We start from the raw sequence: 20,963 nt of genomic DNA, 5'->3' as shown, positions 1-20,963 counted from the left end.
TGGACCTGTGTAATATACTGATATGGTACCTAGTTCTGTGTAATATACTGATGTGATCCCTGGTTCTGTGTAATATACTGATGTGATACCTGGTTCTGTGTAATATACTGATGTGGTATCTGGTTCTGTGTAATATACTGATGTGATCCCTGGTTCTGTGTAATATACTGATGTGATACCTGGTTCTGTGTAATATACTGATGTGATATCTGGTTCTGTACAATATACTGATGTGATACCTGGTCCTGTGTAATATACTGATATGGTACCTGGTTCTGTGTAATATACTGGTGTGATATCTGGTTCTGTGTAATATACTGATGTGATACCTGGTTCTGTGTAATATACTGATGTGATGCCTTGTCCTGTGTAATATACTGATATGGTACCTGGTTCTGTGTAATATACTGATGTGATACCTGGTTCTGTGTAATATACTGATGTGATACCTGGTTCTGTGTAATATACTGATGTGATACCTGGTTCTGTGTAATATACTGATATGGTACCTGGTTCTGTGTAATATACTGATGTGATATCTGGTTCTGTGTAATATACTGATGTGATCCCTGGTTCTGTGTAATATACTGATGTGATATCTGGTGTGTGTAATATACTGATGTGGTACCTGGTTCTGTGTAATATACTGATATGGTACCTGGTTCTGTGTAATATACTGATATGGTACCTGGTTCTGTGTAATATACTGATGTGGTACCTGGTTCTGTGTAATATACTGATGTGGTACCTGGTTCTGTGTAATATACTGATGTGATACCTGGTTCTGTGTAATATACTGATGTGATACCTGGTTCTGTGTAATGTAATGATGTGATAACTGGTTCTGTGTAATATACTGATGTGGTACCTGGTTCTGTGTAATATACTGATGTGGTACCTAGTTCTGTGTAATATGCTGATGTGGTACCTAGTTCTGTGTAACATACTGATGTGATACCTGGTTCTGTGTAACATACTGATGTGATACCTGGTTCTGTGTAATATACGATGTGATATCTGGTTCTGTGTAATATACTGATGTGATATCTGGTTCTGTGTAATATACTGATGTGATACCTGGTTCTGTGTAATATACTGATGTGATACCTGGTTCTGTGTAATATACTGATGTGATGCCTGGTTCTGTGTAATTTGCTGATGTGATATCTGGTTCTGTGTAATATACTGATGTGATACCTGGTTCTGTGTAATATACTGATGTGGTATCTGGTTCTGTATAATATACTGATGTGATACCTGGTTCTGTGTAATATACTGATGTGATACCTGGTTCTGTGTAATATACTGATGTGATCCCTGGTTCTGTGTAATATACTGATGTGATACCTGGTTCTGTGTAATATACTGATGTGATGCCTGGTTCTGTGTAATTTGCTGATGTGATATCTGGTTCTGTGTAATATACTGATGTGATATCTGGTTCTGTGTAATATACTGATGTGACACCTGGACCTGTGTAATATACTGATATGGTACCTAGTTCTGTGTAATATACTGATGTGATCCCTGGTTCTGTGTAATATACTGATGTGATACCTGGTTCTGTGTAATATACTGATGTGGTATCTGGTTCTGTGTAATATACTGATGTAATCCCTGGTTCTGTGTAATATACTGATGTGATACCTGGTTCTGTGTAATATACTGATGTGATATCTGGTTCTGTACAATATACTGATGTGATACCTGGTCCTGTGTAGTATACTGATATGGTACCTGGTTCTGTGTAATATACTGATGTGATACCTGGTTCTGTGTAATATACTGATGTGATACCTGGTTCTGTGTAATATACTGATGTGATACCTGGTTCTGTGTAATATACTGATGTGATACCTGGTTCTGTGTAATATACTAATGTGATACCTGGTTCTGTGAAATATACTGATGTGATACCTTGTCCTGTGTAATATACTGATATGGTACCTGGTTCTGTGTAATATACTGATGTGATACCTGGTTCTGTGTAATATACTGATGTGATACCTGGTTCTGTGTAATATACTGATATGGTACCTGGTTCTGTGTAATATACTGATGTGATATCTGGTTCTGTGTAATATACTGATGTGATCCCTGGTTCTGTGTAATATACTGATGTGATATCTGGTGTGTGTAATATACTGATGTGGTACCTGGTTCTGTGTAATATACTGATATGGTACCTGGTTCTGTGTAATATACTGATATGGTACCTGGTTCTGTGTAATATACTGATGTGGTACCTGGTTCTGTGTAATATACTGATGTGGTACCTGGTTCTGTGTAATATACTGATGTGATACCTGGTTCTGTGTAATATACTGATGTGATACCTGGTTCTGTGTAATGTAATGATGTGATAACTGGTTCTGTGTAATATACTGATGTGGTACCTGGTTCTGTGTAATATACTGATGTGGTACCTAGTTCTGTGTAATATGCTGATGTGGTACCTAGTTCTGTGTAACATACTGATGTGATACCTGGTTCTGTGTAATATACGATATGATATCTGGTTCTGTGTAATATACTGATGTGATATCTGGTTCTGTGTAATATACTGATGTGATACCTGGTTCTGTGTAATATACTGATGTGATACCTGGTTCTGTGTAATATACTGATGTGATGCCTGTTTCTGTGTAATTTGCTGATGTGATATCTGGTTCTGTGTAATATACTGATGTGATACCTGGTTCTGTGTAATATACTGATGTGGTATCTGGTTCTGTATAATATACTGATGTGATACCTGGTTCTGTGTAATATACTGATGTGATACCTGGTTCTGTGTAATATACTGATGTGATCCCTGGTTCTGTGTAATATACTGATGTGATACCTGGTTCTGTGTAATATACTGATGTGATACCTGGTTCTGTGTAATATACTGATGTGATACCTGGTTCTGTGTAATATACTGATGTGGTATCTGGTTCTGTGTAATATACTGATGTGATACCTGGTTATGTGTAATATACTGATGTGATACCTGGTTCTGTGTAATATACTGATGTGATATCTGGTTCTGTACAATATACTGATGTGATACCTTGTCCTGTGTAATATACTGATATGGTACCTGGTTCTGTGCAATATACTGATGTGATATCTGGTTCTGTGTAATATACTGATGTGATCCCTGGTTCTGTGTAATATACTGATGTGATATCTGGTGTGTGTAATATACTGATGTGGTACCTGGTTCTGTGTAATATACTGATGTGGTACCTGGTTCTGTGTAATATACTGATATGGTACCTGGTTCTGTGTAATATACTGATGTGGTACCTGGTTCTGTGTAATATACTGATGTGGTACCTGGTTCTGTGTAATATACTGATGTGATACCTGGTTCTGTGTAATATACTGATGTGATACCTGGTTCTGTGTAATGTAATGATGTGATAACTGGTTCTGTGTAATATACTGATGTGGTACCTGGTTCTGTGTAATATACTGATGTGGTACCTAGTTCTGTGTAATATGCTGATGTGGTACCTAGTTCTGTGTAACATACTGATGTGATACCTGGTTCAGTGTAATATACGATGTGATATCTGGTTCTGTGTAATATACTGATGTGATATCTGGTTCTGTGTAATATACTGATGTGATACCTGGTTCTGTGTAATATACTGATGTGATACCTGGTTCTGTGTAATATACTGATGTGATACCTGGTTCTGTGTAATATACTGATGTGATGCCTGGTTCTGTGTAATTTGCTGATGTGATATCTGGTTCTGTGTAATATACTGATGTGATACCTGGTTCTGTGTAATATACTGATGTGATGCCTGGTTCTGTGTAATTTGCTGATGTGATATCTGGTTCTGTGTAATATGCTGATGTGATACCTGGTTCTGTGTAATATACTGATGTGGTATCTGGTTCTGTATAATATACTGATGTGATACCTGGTTCTGTGTAATATACTGATGTGATACCTGGTTCTGTGTAATATACTGATGTGATCCCTGGTTCTGTGTAATATACTGATGTGATACCTGGTTCTGTGTAATATACTGATGTGATGCCTGGTTCTGTGTAATTTGCTGATGTGATATCTGGTTCTGTGTAATATACTGATGTGATATCTGGTTTTGTTTAATATACTGATGTGACACCTGGACCTGTGTAATATAGTGATATGGTACCTAGTTCTGTGTAATATACTGATGTGATCCCTGGTTCTGTGTAATATACTGATGTGATACCTGGTTCTGTGTAATATACTGATGTGGTATCTGGTTCTGTGTAATATACTGATGTGATCCCTGGTTCTGTGTAATATACTGATGTGATACCTGGTTCTGTGTAATATACTGATGTGATATCTGGTTCTGTACAATATACTGATGTGATACCTGGTCCTGTGTAGTATACTGATATGGTACCTGGTTCTGTGTAATATACTGATGTGATACCTGGTTCTGTGTAATATACTGATGTGATACCTGGTTTTGTGTAATATACTGATGTGATACCTGGTTCTGTGTAATATACTGATGTGATACCTGGTTCTGTGTAATGTAATGATGTGATAACTGGTTCTGTGTAATATACTGATGTGGTACCTGGTTCTGTGTAATATACTGATGTGGTACCTAGTTCTGTGTAATATGCTGATGTGGTACCTAGTTCTGTGTAACATACTGATGTGATACCTGGTTCTGTGTAATATACTGATGTGATATCTGGTTCTGTGTAATATACTGATGTGATACCTGGTTCTGTGTAATATACTGATGTGATACCTGGTTCTGTGTAATTTGCTGATGTGATATCTGGTTCTGTGTAATATACTGATGTGATACCTGGTTCTGTGTAATATACTGATGTGGTATCTGGTTCTGTATAATATACTGATGTGATACCTGGTTCTGTGTAATATACTGATGTGATACCTGGTTCTGTGTAATATACTGATGTGATCCCTGGTTCTGTGTAATATACTGATGTGATACCTGGTTCTGTGTAATATACTGATGTGATCCCTGGTTCTGTGTAATATACTGATGTGATACCTGGTTCTGTGTAATATACTGATGTGATGCCTGGTTCTGTGTAATTTGCTGATGTGATATCTGGTTCTGTGTAATATACTGATGTGATATCTGGTTCTGTGTAATATACTGATGTGACACCTGGACCTGTGTAATATACTGATATGGTACCTAGTTCTGTGTAATATACTGATGTGATCCCTGGTTCTGTGTAATATACTGATGTGATACCTGGTTCTGTGTAATATACTGATGTGGTATCTGGTTCTGTGTAATATACTGATGTGATCCCTGGTTCTGTGTAATATACTGATGTGATACCTGGTTCTGTGTAATATACTGATGTGATATCTGGTTCTGTACAATATACTGATGTGATACCTGGTCCTGTGTAATATACTGATATGGTACCTGGTTCTGTGTAATATACTGGTGTGATATCTGGTTCTGTGTAATATACTGATGTGATACCTGGTTCTGTGTAATATACTGATGTGATGCCTTGTCCTGTGTAATATACTGATATGGTACCTGGTTCTGTGTAATATACTGATGTGATACCTGGTTCTGTGTAATATACTGATGTGATACCTGGTTCTGTGTAATATACTGATGTGATACCTGGTTCTGTGTAATATACTGATATGGTACCTGGTTCTGTGTAATATACTGATGTGATATCTGGTTCTGTGTAATATACTGATGTGATCCCTGGTTCTGTGTAATATACTGATGTGATATCTGGTGTGTGTAATATACTGATGTGGTACCTGGTTCTGTGTAATATACTGATATGGTACCTGGTTCTGTGTAATATACTGATATGGTACCTGGTTCTGTGTAATATACTGATGTGGTACCTGGTTCTGTGTAATATACTGATGTGGTACCTGGTTCTGTGTAATATACTGATGTGATACCTGGTTCTGTGTAATATACTGATGTGATACCTGGTTCTGTGTAATGTAATGATGTGATAACTGGTTCTGTGTAATATACTGATGTGGTACCTGGTTCTGTGTAATATACTGATGTGGTACCTAGTTCTGTGTAATATGCTGATGTGGTACCTAGTTCTGTGTAACATACTGATGTGATACCTGGTTCTGTGTAACATACTGATGTGATACCTGGTTCTGTGTAATATACGATGTGATATCTGGTTCTGTGTAATATACTGATGTGATATCTGGTTCTGTGTAATATACTGATGTGATACCTGGTTCTGTGTAATATACTGATGTGATACCTGGTTCTGTGTAATATACTGATGTGATGCCTGGTTCTGTGTAATTTGCTGATGTGATATCTGGTTCTGTGTAATATACTGATGTGATACCTGGTTCTGTGTAATATACTGATGTGGTATCTGGTTCTGTATAATATACTGATGTGATACCTGGTTCTGTGTAATATACTGATGTGATACCTGGTTCTGTGTAATATACTGATGTGATCCCTGGTTCTGTGTAATATACTGATGTGATACCTGGTTCTGTGTAATATACTGATGTGATTCCTGGTTCTGTGTAATTTGCTGATGTGATATCTGGTTCTGTGTTATATACTGATGTGATATCTGGTTCTGTGTAATATACTGATGTGACACCTGGACCTGTGTAATATACTGATATGGTACCTAGTTCTGTGTAATATACTGATGTGATCCCTGGTTCTGTGTAATATACTGATGTGATACCTGGTTCTGTGTAATATACTGATGTGATATCTGGTTCTGTGTAATATACTGATGTGATCCCTGGTTCTGTGTAATATACTGATGTGATACCTGGTTCTGTGTAATATACTGATGTGATATCTGGTTCTGTACAATATACTGATGTGATACCTGGTCCTGTGTAGTATACTGATATGGTACCTGTTTCTGTGTAATATACTGATGTGATACCTGGTTCTGTGTAATATACTGATGTGATCCCTGGTTCTGTGTAATATACTGATGTGATACCTGGTTCTGTGTAATATACTGATGTGATCCCTGGTTCTGTGTAATATACTGATGTGATATCTGGTGTGTGTAATATACTGATGTGGTACCTGGTTCTGTGTAATATACTGATATGGTACCTGGTTCTGTGTAATATACTGATATGGTACCTGGTTCTGTGTAATATACTGATGTCGTACCTGGTTCTGTGTAATATACTGATGTGGTACCTGGTTCTGTGTAATATACTGATGTGATACCTTGTTCTGTGTAATATACTGATGTGATACCTGGTTCTGTGTAATGTAATGATGTGATAACTGGTTCTGTGTAATATACTGATGTGGTACCTGGTTCTGTGTAATATACTGATGTGGTACCTAGTTCTGTGTAATATGCTGATGTGGTACCTAGTTCTGTGTAACATACTGATGTGATACCTGGTTCTGTGTAACATACTGATGTGATACCTGGTTCTGTGTAATATACGATGTGATATCTGGTTCTGTGTAATATACTGATGTGATATCTGGTTCTGTGTAATATACTGATGTGATACCTGGTTCTGTGTAATATACTGATGTGATACCTGGTTCTGTGTAATATACTGATGTGATGCCTGGTTCTGTGTAATTTTCTGATGTGATATCTGGTTCTGTGTAATATACTGATGTGATACCTGGTTCTGTGTAATATACTGATGTGGTATCTGGTTCTGTATAATATACTGATGTGATACCTGGTTCTGTGTAATATACTGATGTGATACCTGGTTCTGTGTAATATACTGATGTGATCCCTGGTTCTGTGTAATATACTGATGTGATACCTTTTTCTGTGTAATATACTGATGTGATGCCTGGTTCTGTGTAATTTGCTGATGTGATATCTGGTTCTGTGTAATATACTGATGTGATATCTGGTTCTGTGTAATATACTGATGTGACACCTGGACCTGTGTAATATACTGATATGGTACCTAGTTCTGTGTAATATACTGATGTGATCCCTGGTTCTGTGTATTATACTGATGTGATACCTGGTTCTGTGTAATATACTGATGTGATATCTGGTTCTGTGTAATATACTGATGTGATCCCTGGTTCTGTGTAATATACTGATGTGATACCTGGTTCTGTGTAATATACTGATGTGATATCTGGTTCTGTACAATATACTGATGTGATACCTGGTCCTGTGTAGTATACTGATATGGTACCTGTTTCTGTGTAATATACTGATGTGATACCTGGTTCTGTGTAATATACTGATGTGATACCTGGTTCTGTGTAATATACTGATGTGATACCTGGTTCTGTGTAATATACTGATGTGATACCTGGTTCTGTGTAATATACTGATGTGATACCTTGTCCTGTGTAATATACTGATATGGTACCTGGTTCTGTGTAATATACTGATGTGATACCTGGTTCTGTGTAATATACTGATGTGATACCTGGTTCTGTGTAATATACTGATATGGTACCTGGTTCTGTGTAATATACTGATGTGATATCTGGTTCTGTGTAATATACTGATGTGATCCCTGGTTCTGTGTAATATACTGATGTGATATCTGGTGTGTGTAATATACTGATGTGGTACCTGGTTCTGTGTAATATACTGATATGGTACCTGGTTCTGTGTAATATACTGATATGGTACCTGGTTCTGTGTAATATACTGATGTGGTACCTGGTTCTGTGTAATATACTGATGTGATATCTGGTTCTGTGTAATATACTGATGTGATCCCTGGTTCTGTGTAATATACTGATGTGATATCTGGTGTGTGTAATATACTGATGTGGTACCTGGTTCTGTGTAATATACTGATGTGATCCCTGGTTCTGTGTAATATACTGATGTGATATCTGGTGTGTGTAATATACTGATGTGGTACCTGGTTCTGTGTAATATACTGATATGGTACCTGGTTCTGTGTAATATACTGATGTGGTACCTGGTTCTGTGTAATATACTGATGTGGTACCTGGTTCTGTGTAATATACTGATGTGATACCTGGTTCTGTGTAATATACTGATGTGATACCTGGTTCTGTGTAATGTAATGATGTGATAACTGGTTCTGTGTAATATACTGATGTGGTACCTGGTTCTGTGTAATATACTGATGTGGTACCTAGTTCTGTGTAATATGCTGATGTGGTACCTAGTTCTGTGTAACATACTGATGTGATACCTGGTTCTGTGTAATATACGATGTGATATCTGGTTCTGTGTAATATACTGATGTGATATCTGGTTCTGTGTAATATACTGATGTGATACCTGGTTCTGTGTAATATACTGATGTGATACCTGGTTCTGTGTAATATACTGATGTGATGCCTGGTTCTGTGTAATTTGCTGATGTGATATCTGGTTCTGTGTAATATACTGATGTGATACCTGGTTCTGTATAATATACTGATGTGATACCTGGTTCTGTGTAATATACTGATGTGATACCTGGTTCTGTGTAATATACTGATGTGATCCCTGGTTCTGTGTAATATACTGATGTGATACCTTTTTCTGTGTAATATACTGATGTGATGCCTGGTTCTGTGTAATTTGCTGATGTGATATCTGGTTCTGTGTAATATACTGATGTGATATCTGGTTCTGTGTAATATACTGATGTGACACCTGGACCTGTGTAATATACTGATATGGTACCTAGTTCTGTGTAATATACTGATGTGATCCCTGGTTCTGTGTAATATACTGATGTGATACCTGGTTCTGTGTAATATACTGATGTGATATCTGGTTCTGTGTAATATACTGATGTGATCCCTGGTTCTGTGTAATATACTGATGTGATACCTGGTTCTGTGTAATATACTGATGTGATATCTGGTTCTGTACAATATACTGATGTGATACCTGGTCCTGTGTAGTATACTGATATGGTACCTGTTTCTGTGTAATATACTGATGTGATACCTGGTTCTGTGTAATATACTGATGTGATACCTGGTTCTGTGTAATATACTGATGTGATACCTGGTTCTGTGTAATATACTGATGTGATACCTGGTTCTGTGTAATATACTGATGTGATACCTTGTCCTGTGTAATATACTGATATGGTACCTGGTTCTGTGTAATATACTGATGTGATACCTGGTTCTGTGTAATATACTGATGTGATACCTGGTTCTGTGTAATATACTGATATGGTACCTGGTTCTGTGTAATATACTGATGTGATATCTGGTTCTGTGTAATATACTGATGTGATCCCTGGTTCTGTGTAATATACTGATGTGATATCTGGTGTGTGTAATATACTGATGTGGTACCTGGTTCTGTGTAATATACTGATATGGTACCTGGTTCTGTGTAATATACTGATATGGTACCTGGTTCTGTGTAATATACTGATGTGGTACCTGGTTCTGTGTAATATACTGATGTGATATCTGGTTCTGTGTAATATACTGATGTGATATCTGGTGTGTGTAATATACTGATGTGATATCTGGTGTGTGTAATTTGCTGATGTGATATCTGGTGTGTGTAATATACTGATTTAATACCTGGTTCTGTGTAATATACTGATGTGATATCTGGTGTGTGTAATATACTGTTGTGATATTTTGTTCTGTGAAATATACTCATGTGATACCTGGTTGTATGTAATATACTGATGTGATGAGGTATGAGTACACACATTGTCCTGGACACTTAACAATGTCTGTAGCATATTACATGAGTGTACAGTATATTAGTGTTCTGTAAGAAGTAAATGGAGCATTAGGAGGACTAACCCTAATAAAGTGCATTACACTGATAATATAAACAATGGTTAAACTCTCCATGCTTTCTATGCATTGTTACTGTGTATAGTGTGAGATACATCAGACGCTGATAAGATATGAGACCTTCCGCCTAGATACTTACTGTTATTATGAACATTGGTCTTGTACGTGGTCCCATTATTGGGATCAAGTATTCCTAGGAATGATCATTCCAATAACGGTTTGGTGTAAATATGGTCTCGATATGCGGATCTCTTTTATGCGGTATAATAGCTGCACATTATCATCTGCACATTGCCCTGTGTATATGCCATGTAATATCATTGATTGGTGCTCACCAGGCAGTAATAATAGACCAGACCCATAGGTCCAAAGAACCCCTTCAGGATTATCTTTGTTCATCTGTCCTATATAGGGATATGGGAGTTATAGAGGGGGTCTCCTGCTCGGGACTACTTTTTATGAAACACAACATATGTCAATGAGGTCTAAATATATCTATTGATGGTGTAAACTTAGATTAGTCAGTCTGAAAATGCACCAGATTTATTGCAGTGACTGATGCTGGATTGTAAATCTGGTGCAGCTTTAAACTGTCAAGCCAAAGTTTATTACACCTATGGCTTGACTTTCTTTGCCCCAGAATTTTGTCACGATTGTGGCTCCTATTGCCGTATATTGCTCCTATTGTGCATGGTTAGCATCAATACCATGCAGAGTAGTCCCTATGAAACATGCTTTGTTCCCTTGGCCTCATACCCTAATTTGCAGTCCTTAGTTTCACCCGACCATTATTATATACCAGGATATCCTATTCCCAGTGGACTGCCCAATTTCTGCTTTACTCCTTATGTCTTCTAAGCCACATCTATTACTTGCTCTATGCCCCAGCGATTGATGCCCCCTAATCTCGCCCTCATGTTTCCTAATCACATGTGCTAATCCCCTGACTCTATCTGTGGCATCGGATTCCTGATCTGTAGCCCAGATTCCTTGTCACCTATCATGTATCTAATCTGTCCGTCTCGATCCTTTACTGAGAATTTGTAATCCTCGGAATCTATCTCTGAGGTCCATGGATTTTATTAAAATGTCTTGATGGAATTTTTATTGTAAGAAAAGGCGATAAAAAATTATCTAAGGAATATAAAGTTGAAAATATAGAAAAAATGTAAATTGTGTCTTAACATTGAACCAAAAAGGCTGTTGTATATGCTATGGGTCAAATTTTATGTATGAATATTTGACACTCTTGGCAATGTTAGAGTCCAGCAGAGGTGACGTGGACAAGTGGAGTTCTAAAATGCACCAAACTTATTAAAGGTGTATGTCTACATGTTTCTAGGGACCCTACCAATCACTGGGAGTCATTTTGTGGGTCAAATTATCTTACTTATATGTATTGCACATCCATAGGACGCCCAAGTGGTCCTCCACTGCAGGGCCGGCGTCAGCGCACGGCATAGTCGGGCAAGTGCCGGGGCCCACAGAGCCTCTGGGGGCCCCCCGGCACTTGCCTGTCACAATTTCAGCTCATCGGCGTCCGTCCGCCGATGAGCTGAAATACATACGCGATGCAGGAGCTGTGAGATCAGCTCCTGCTTTAAAGCTCCGGCCCCGGCTTGCGTGTGTAGGCGCGATGACGTCATCGCATCACGCCTACACACGCAAGCCGGTCCGGAGCTAAGCAGGAGCTGATCTCACAGCTCCTGCATCGCGTATGTGATTGGAGGAAGAGAGAGAGGAGCGTCGGGGGAACGAGGGAAGGTGAGTGATAGAAGGTGAGTGATGTAAGTGTTTGTTTTGTATTACATTACATATTAAGGTGAAACATAATGAAGGGGGCCCATGAAACTGGGGGGCAAATGAAGGGGAGGGGGGGAACGGCATGACACTGGAGAAGATGAATGGGGTGGGGAGAGAACGGCATGAAACTGGGGACAGAGATGGAGGGGGCCCAAAGAAACTGGGGGGCAAATGAAGGGGAGGGGGGAACAGCATGACACTGGGGAAGATGAAGGGGGGGAGACGGCATGACACTGGGGCAGATGGAGGGGGGAGAACAGCATGACACTGGGGCAGATGGAGGGGGGAGAACGGCATGACACTGGAGAAGATGAATGGGGTGGGGAGAGAACAGCATGAAACTGGGGACAGAGATGGAGGGGGCCCAATGAAACTGAAGGGGCAAATGAAGGGGAGGGGGGGAACGGCATGACACTGGGGCAGAGACGGGGGACATTAAACTGTGGGCAGATGAAGGGGGAGAACGTGATGAAACTGGGGACAGAGATGGAGGGGGGACATGAAACTGGGGGCAGAGGAAGGGTGTATATGAAACTGGGGGAGAGATGGAGGGGGGCATATAATTTACGGGTGACTGTAGGAGGATTATACTGTGTGGGAGCACATAATAAATGAATGAGAATGGGTAGAATCAACATAAAAGTGAGTGGAACTAAATTTGCCCCTCTTTCTACTCTTTGAAAGATTGGGAGGTATGGCGTTGGTGACGCCACACTCCTGCATGACGTCACTCGCTTCATCTGCAACGCACAGTGTCTCGACTCCCCCACCTCCTTTACAAGAGGGCCCACTGAGGCTCTGTCGCCCAAGGGCCCATAAAAACCTGGAGCCAGACCTGCTCCACTGTTTTCTCTTTTAATAGGCTGAGTTATGACGCTGGGTATTAGGAATTAATATGCACCGCCCCTGGGAAGCCTAAGCGGAGGTGGCCATGAAAAGCAGTAAAACAAAAACGAAGAGAGACACCAAGCGCCAATATGGTGTAGTATTTCAGGAATGAGGGATACTTTGGACCAAAAGATGGCCTCTTACCTTTGAATGTTGTGAGTAGTCACAACAACATAAGCGCATAAAAAACTCTGTAGGACCGTGGTGGCAGCAGATGCTGATCCCCGTGCGTTAATAGGAGCACACAACCAATAGTAGAAACAGAGTCCTTCAAGGTTGAAACCAATCAGGTGAGGAGGAGTGGGGTGCAACGCGCATAGACCAACAGTCGGAGGAATAATTTCGGAAATTTTATTGATATACAGGCACGTCGCGTTTCGGGCAGGAAAGCCCTTCCTCAGGTGCACATACAACTGGTTGGCAGCCTACGGGCAGTATTCTGATACGCCCAAATGGTCCTCCACTGTTTTCTCTTTTAATAGGCTGAGTTATGACGCTGGGTATTAGGAATTAATATGCACTGCCCCTGGGAGACCTAAGCGGAGGTGGCCATGGAAAGAATTAAGGATAGGTCATTGAAAATCAGCCACTGCCTGCTGGAGTAATCCATTAAGTAGCAGACCTAAATTACCTTTGTGAGGGCCTGTATAAGGGGGGGACTGTAATAGAGTCCATTACTGTATGGGGATCTGCTGTAACAGAGGCCATTACTGTATGGAGGCCTGTAACATGGGCCCTTACTGTATGGGGCAGGTAATACGGTCCCTTACAGTATGGAGGCCTGTATCATGGGCCCTTACTATATGTGGACCTGTAACATGGGCCCTTACTGTATGGGGCAGGTAATACGGACCCTTACAGTATGGAGGCCTGTATCATGGGCCCTTACTATATGTGGACCTGTAACATGGGCCCTTACTGTATGGGGCAGGTAATACGGTCCCTTACAGTATGGAGGCCTGTATCATGGACCCTTACTATATGTGGACCTGTAACATGGGCCCTTACTGTATGGGGCAGGTAACACTGACCCTTACAGTATGGAGGCCTGTATCGTATCATGGGCCCTTACTATATGTGGACCTGTAACATGGGCCCTTACTGTATGGGGCAGGTAATATGGTCCCTTACAGTATAGAGGCCTGTATCGTATCATGGGCCCTTACTATATGTGGACCTGTAACATGGGCCCTTACTGTATGGGAGCATGTAAGAGGGGGCCCTTACTGTATGGGAACAGTATACTGTATAGAGGTCAATAAAGGAGGCAATATATTGCATGGAGGACAATACAGCCCACTTGAGTAGTATACCCTAATTTGCATCAACGCTAAAAGGGCTTATATCTTTGGAATAGCTGATTGGATTTGGCTAAACAAAGCACCAAAATGCTCAGGGTGACAGAATGTAACAGATGATGTATGACATTGGTCTTTTCTGACCTATTGACATGTCCTCTTTAAGAGGGTCACCTGACCTGCATGCAAATACCTAAATATGTGATTCGTCCTTTGTTTTAAAATCCAATGTTTGGTAAGTTTGTGCCAGTCTGTAGCCCACGGCTCATTAGGACACTGCAGACTGCCATAAGATGGATCATAGGATCTGTAGTCATCAAGACAGAGGTCCACATGTGCTGATATCTTATAGGAGCCATCTATTCACTCCTAATTGCTCCATTCATTGCACCGCCACATCATCCCTGACATCTGACATCCTGCTACTAATGCAGCCATTTCAACACCTCCCAATTCCCAGGCCTGCGGTAGTGATCACTACCTGGAGACTTCAGGCCATGATATCTTTGTGCTGTTGTTACCATGCCACGGCTAATATTGACCTTTAGGCTTCAACAATGACAATCATGATATCACAGGCCTGTGTTCACTACAGAGTGGTATAATCTGTGTTGTATATGGGTGGGGCACTCCAGTACCTTAATGGATATTGGTTTGCAACACCTAATGATGGAAAGCTTGTAAATGCCTCATATATAGAGCAGTAAAGTCCAGTTTATCAAGGGAATGGCAATGCTTTGCAAATAATAATGGCTAATTGTATTGATACAAGGCAGGGGCAGAGGAGAGATGGTGACTTCTGTCGCTACAGGGCCCTTTTGCAGTCTGATTGCAAACATAGGGGTCAAAATTAGCTACTAGGTAAATTAACTCTATTCTAGAAGGAAAAAATCCTTCTTCCTAGCGCTGACTACAGGTTGTTATCCTGTAAGTCAATGTTTGCCCCATAAAAAGTTTTGATACGTGGCTAGGGATATCAGCCAAACTAGACACCCATCTGTATATAACTGTGTCAGGGCTCTGAGTATCACTTACTTCCTTTTGATCTGTTCCTTTTGGAATAGAAATACTAATTTGGCAATAAACTCGGCATCATGTTAGTAGGCTTATTAACTGAGTCATGCATGATATTAAGGGGGCTGCCCTCTAGAGGGTGGCATACAGAGGCTCTGTTCTCCTAATTACATCCTGGAGAATAGATTTGCATATTTTTTACGCAGAATTCCTTTTGATGGACAACTAATTTGCATATAATTTCCCATGAAGCCTCACCTGTAATATTCAATTCCCTTGGATCTCCTCAATGAGTACCAGTACCTCCAGAACTAAATTAGCTCAAGTATTTCCACCCTAAGGTTAGGCCTAGGTTTGGCCCTATGGTATTTTTGATCTTCTTTTGGAATCATCTTCTCTTGTCACATGTTTATTCTTTGAGGTCCTTGGCATATAGTTCTTATAGTAGGGGAAAACTGTTGCCGTTTTGGAAAAAACATATACATCCAATGATATTGGGGGTAGAAAGAGTCAGGATCTAGCAGTGACTTATTGAAGACATTATTATGCTTGCCTGGGTCGAGCATGCATGTGCATAGCAGAGTCAGATGGAATAGCTGGCTCTCCTGACAAGTTTTTAGTATGATGATATTCCTTATGATATAACAATTCTGGAACAACAGGTGGTATCCTGTTCCTCTGTTGTTATTCCTCCTGAAAAAATTGACTTCTGAGATTTTCTAGAGATGTCATCACATTTATGTTAAACATATTTTTAAAGAGGTTTCCATGCCACTATCTATATCTTAAAGAGAGTCTATCATTCAGATTTTCCATTTTAACTAAGCCTGTCTTTTTGTAGCCTTTAGAAACGTCTTAGGTTTCGTTTCCTGAATCTTGCCTGCGTATTCCAGAAAAAAACCTTTCCCTATTATGTATATTAGTCTTCACGGAGTTCAGGGTATGTTCCCCTTGTGCTCCAAGCACACCCGCGTCATCACCCTCTCCCTGCATCGCGTATCTCTTCTAACTTGCTGTTCATACATTCTCCTCTTCTTTGCTTCAACTTCCTGTTGGCGCGACAAAACCTCATTTGGTCGAGACATGCTTGAATCTAATCACGAGCATGCCCAGAAGGATTCAGACATTGTTGAAAGCCAAATCTGAATTTAGAAAATAATAAAAAATTAGATTTTTCTTATTCTTCCAACTGTCATGGCACGTACATGATGCAGTTTGGCAACTTTCTTGGCCGAGAGACTGAACTAGATGATGGTGATTCTCTTGTGTTGGGAAATCTTCATGGCTGACCCTTGACTTGAACTAGTGACCTTTCACCCTCATAATCCATCTAATAACACTGAGATATTAGGTTATGTGAGAACAGATTGTAAGAATCTGATTAACAGATTGACAAGAATCTGCATAACTAATCAGGTGCAAGTCAAATGTATATATGGGATAGCCAAGATGATTGTCTATAAAATGATGATAGTCTGACGTTCAAGGCTGTGGTGGTTGGTGAGATATGGAGCCTGAAAGTCACAAGATCAAAGCATTGTTACCCTTTCGCTCACCAGTGTATATTTTCAGTAGTTTTGGGTCATTTATTGATGGGTATTTTTTTCCGCATTATTAAAAATCCCAGTTTCTGTTTTGCAGACAAGCGAGCTCGGAGCAGGATTGGTTGTCGCAGCAGAAAAACAGAATTTCCCAAGATTCTAGACTTGCCTGGGAACATGCTGGGTATGTCACTTTATCCTTCCCGCCAGGTCTGTTGTACAGATTATCTACTCAATGGTAAAAGGCAGCAATTATATGCTCAGATTATATAAAGCAGGTTTGCTTTGATCAGGGGACTCATTTGCATATCAAAAAGCAAATAAAATGAAAACATAAATTGGGGCCCCTGTTTTAGTTCAGTAGTACTCCGACGATTTACCCTTCGAGATCTGAAGAGAATGTGGCTTTGAAATGTTTAAAGATTTTTCATTTGCTTCTAAGCGTGCGAGAAAAGCCTATTACTAACAGTTTAAATGCATTTCCTTCCCTACCGCTCCGGCGCGTTTACGGCCTGACTCTTCTATTAATGTGTATTCTCCGATTTACCTGACCCAGTGATTTCACTGCTCTTATGGTAAATGGTAAAGCCATTAGTGATCGGAGATAAGAACGCAATTTATTCAATGGATGAAAACTCACAAACCTCTGCCTTATCTGATAACACCAGGAACATTCTGGTGAAAGATGTCTTAGAATGCTACATATCCTGTTCTCCATCCGAAACCAGCCATACACGAGATAGCTATCGGACGGATGATTTTTAGGCTGACGACTAACCCACCCAAATTTCTCCAAACATATGCAAGTTCAGTTCGGCTGCTTATCTCCTTCACATCTACAATTCGAGGAGAATACAAAGGACCCCATACAATATACTTTAAACTATGACCGTTGGACCAGTCTCCTGATTTAGACAGAATTGGCCAACCATGTGTATTGTCGTGTTCAATGGCAGATGTAGGTGAAGAGTCAAGCATGTTGGATTTTGGCATGCCCAATCTTAGTATCCACCAGAGATTAGTTGCCGTCAAAGATGTCTGGCAGCGATGTAACACAACCCATGGTAGACCCCAGGGCCTTTGGTGTTATGGAAACATAGGAGACAGGACACCGCCATAGCTCGAGGCAAGATTCATCCAACATGGAGGCACAATTCACTTTCGATAGCAGTCACTTTACACACACAGTCAAGAGTGGCTATTCATTCTCCTCTGTTCCTCAGTCCTCTGAGCCTTTCGAGCAAGGAGACCCCTTGGATCTATCTGGTCCTCCTTTCCAACCACTATTGGGGAAATGTGGGGCACATGCCGGCCCGTGGACACCTCAGGTTTCCTTACTGTTCAGCAGTGGAAATGTTAATATAAGTCAGACACACGATGGCTAGTTCTAAAAACTTAGGCTATGGTGACATGGGGCTACCTGCAATGCTATATACCACTAACTAGCCTACAGAGCTCTAACACAAGCTCTAGTCTGTAGCCTAGCCAGTATCAGAACAATGTAAAACAGTATAAAAGTGCAAACAGGTTTTATATTTCTGAGACTTAGTCATTGATGATCTATCCTTAGGAAAGGTCATCAACTGAAAAACCCTGGGTCCAACAACCGGGATCCTGCAGATCAGCTGTTTCAAATAGCAGGATACAGCTGTTTGCAGCTCAGTCCTTTTCAAGTGAATGGGCAAAAATTCAATACTGAGCATAGCCATTATACAAATGTATGTCACTGTACTTGCTTATCTGTGAAGAGACCACGGTGTTCACCTGAATGCTGCAGGCTCTTCAAACAGCTGATCTGAAGGGGTTCTGGGCATTGGAAACCCGACAATCTTGAATTGATAAGCTATCATAAGGATAACAAAAACCCTTTCATGTGTATGGGCACTTGTGCTTGGTAAGTACTGAAGAGTCTGCAGTACTCACATGAATACTCCAGTATCTTAAATAACTGATCAGCTGAGGACCTGGGTGTCAGATTTCTGCCAATCTTCAATTGATGACCGATCATAATGACAGGTTATCAATTAATAAGACAGGAAAACCCTTTTAGTGTGTATGGGCACCTATGTTTGGTAAGTACTGAAGAGTCTGCAGCACTTATATGAAGAGCTGATCAGCTGAGGGTCCCAGTCTCGGACTCTTGACAATCTTTTGGAGGATACTGCACATGTGTAGGAGGAATAGCTGAGCAAGCTGACAACCACTGAAGTGAATAGGTATCTGACGTAGACAGCATTAGTAAATATGGGGACTTGTATGTCTGCAGCTGTGTGAGCAGGCTGGGTTAGGGCAGCTTTACCATCTGCATGGGGGCCATCTGATATACAATGATCTGTAAACGGCTGACTTATACTCATACCGCACGTATGGTGTTTATATATACACATTGTCATGTTGACGTATACAGTGTGAGGGCTAATCTATAATTACATACACAGATTACCCGGTACCCGCCCTTTCATGATGATCACATGCCCTGAAGAGGTTACTTTGCACAAATAATAATCATAATTCACCTCTGTAATATGTCCCAGAGCCATAACCTGCCATGACCTGAGTGCTGAGTATTATTCTGCTGACGTAGGGAAAGGTGGAAATTCAGTTTGGGACATCTCGATGTAGCAGATCTGAGTTTACCAGATGCACAAATCATTGCATTAAGTAATTAGTATTTTGGCATATGACATAGGAGGGCAGATAGGTCGGCTACAAGCCCCGCAACTGTCACTTTTCAGTATACAGATAATTTTAGAAAGGCTTTATGAGGCCATATGATAACTGGAAAGCATAGTCATGTGTCACAGCTATGCAGAACAAACGCCTTTGTCCTTGGATGTTTCCCAAAATATCTTCCGGAGGTACTGTAGACGTTCACTATCCTCTGGTTTAATGCACTGCCATAAGGTCATCCATGTAGATATGTAAGAGAATTGAAGAATTGAAATTCACTGCATTATACAATTCATTCACTTAATACTTAACCTTTATAGAATTGCTAAAAGAGAAATTTCCATAAAGAATTTGATATCTAATAATTAAGGTCGGACACTCAGTCACTAAAACACGATCCCATGTGTACCAACTCTTTGTCAAATCTAATACATGGTTTGATCTTTCCGTGGATGGGTGGTCATCATGCTCATGTATAGACAAGGGTCCACCACCCAATCTCTTCTTCAGCTCCAGGTTGCAATACCTAAGTCTATGCTCATCCTCAGACCTCGGTATAACTCTGGTCCTTACAAGGATGGTCGAACAGCTACTGATTTCTTCTGTCTTTCTCTAACCCATCCCAACTAGAGATGAAACTCTCAAGTATATAAACAGGGGCAAAACTAAAGACTCATAGGTCCCGGTACAAAAGCTTGAGCCCCCCTGTGCAACTTCTCAGTCACGTCCCACCCATCCTTTTTAGCAAGATTTACATTTCCTTCTCTGTCTGATAGAAACCACCATGAAAACTTGTTTATTACCTGTCTATGCGCACAAGCTTCCCATCCCGTCAGTGACTCTATATAGTAATTATGTTTCTCAGTCATCTGTTCTGTTCTGATCGATAGGAATGTTAGCTTAGCGCTCACGTATTACAATGGCAGGTATTGCACGTCAACCCCTTAGGCAGGATACAGAATGTTTCCTTGGAGGCAATCTATTTTACTTTCTTAACCTTAATCCTAGTCCTA

General features: G+C 40.2%; 1 protein-coding gene across 2 annotated transcripts in view; it reads left to right on the top strand.

Annotated features, from left to right (window-relative positions):
- The window catches only part of ST6GALNAC2 (ST6 N-acetylgalactosaminide alpha-2,6-sialyltransferase 2), a 61,184-nt gene that overhangs the window by 10,759 nt on the left and 29,462 nt on the right, over positions 1-20,963 (top strand). The window contains exon 2 of one of the 2 annotated variants that reach the window (XM_075277355.1): positions 17,381-17,464. The exons of the other annotated variant lie outside the window; for it this stretch is intronic. Coding sequence (XP_075133456.1) covers positions 17,381-17,464 — 84 coding nt within the window. The remainder of the gene's footprint in view (positions 1-17,380; positions 17,465-20,963) is intronic. 2 annotated transcript variants of the gene reach the window in all.

Source organism: Leptodactylus fuscus, chromosome 6, assembly GCF_031893055.1.
Source record: "Leptodactylus fuscus isolate aLepFus1 chromosome 6, aLepFus1.hap2, whole genome shotgun sequence".
NCBI lineage: Eukaryota > Metazoa > Chordata > Amphibia > Anura > Leptodactylidae > Leptodactylus > Leptodactylus fuscus.
The sequence above is the reverse complement of the archived record's forward strand: the minus strand, read 5'-3'. Positions and strand labels throughout refer to the sequence as shown.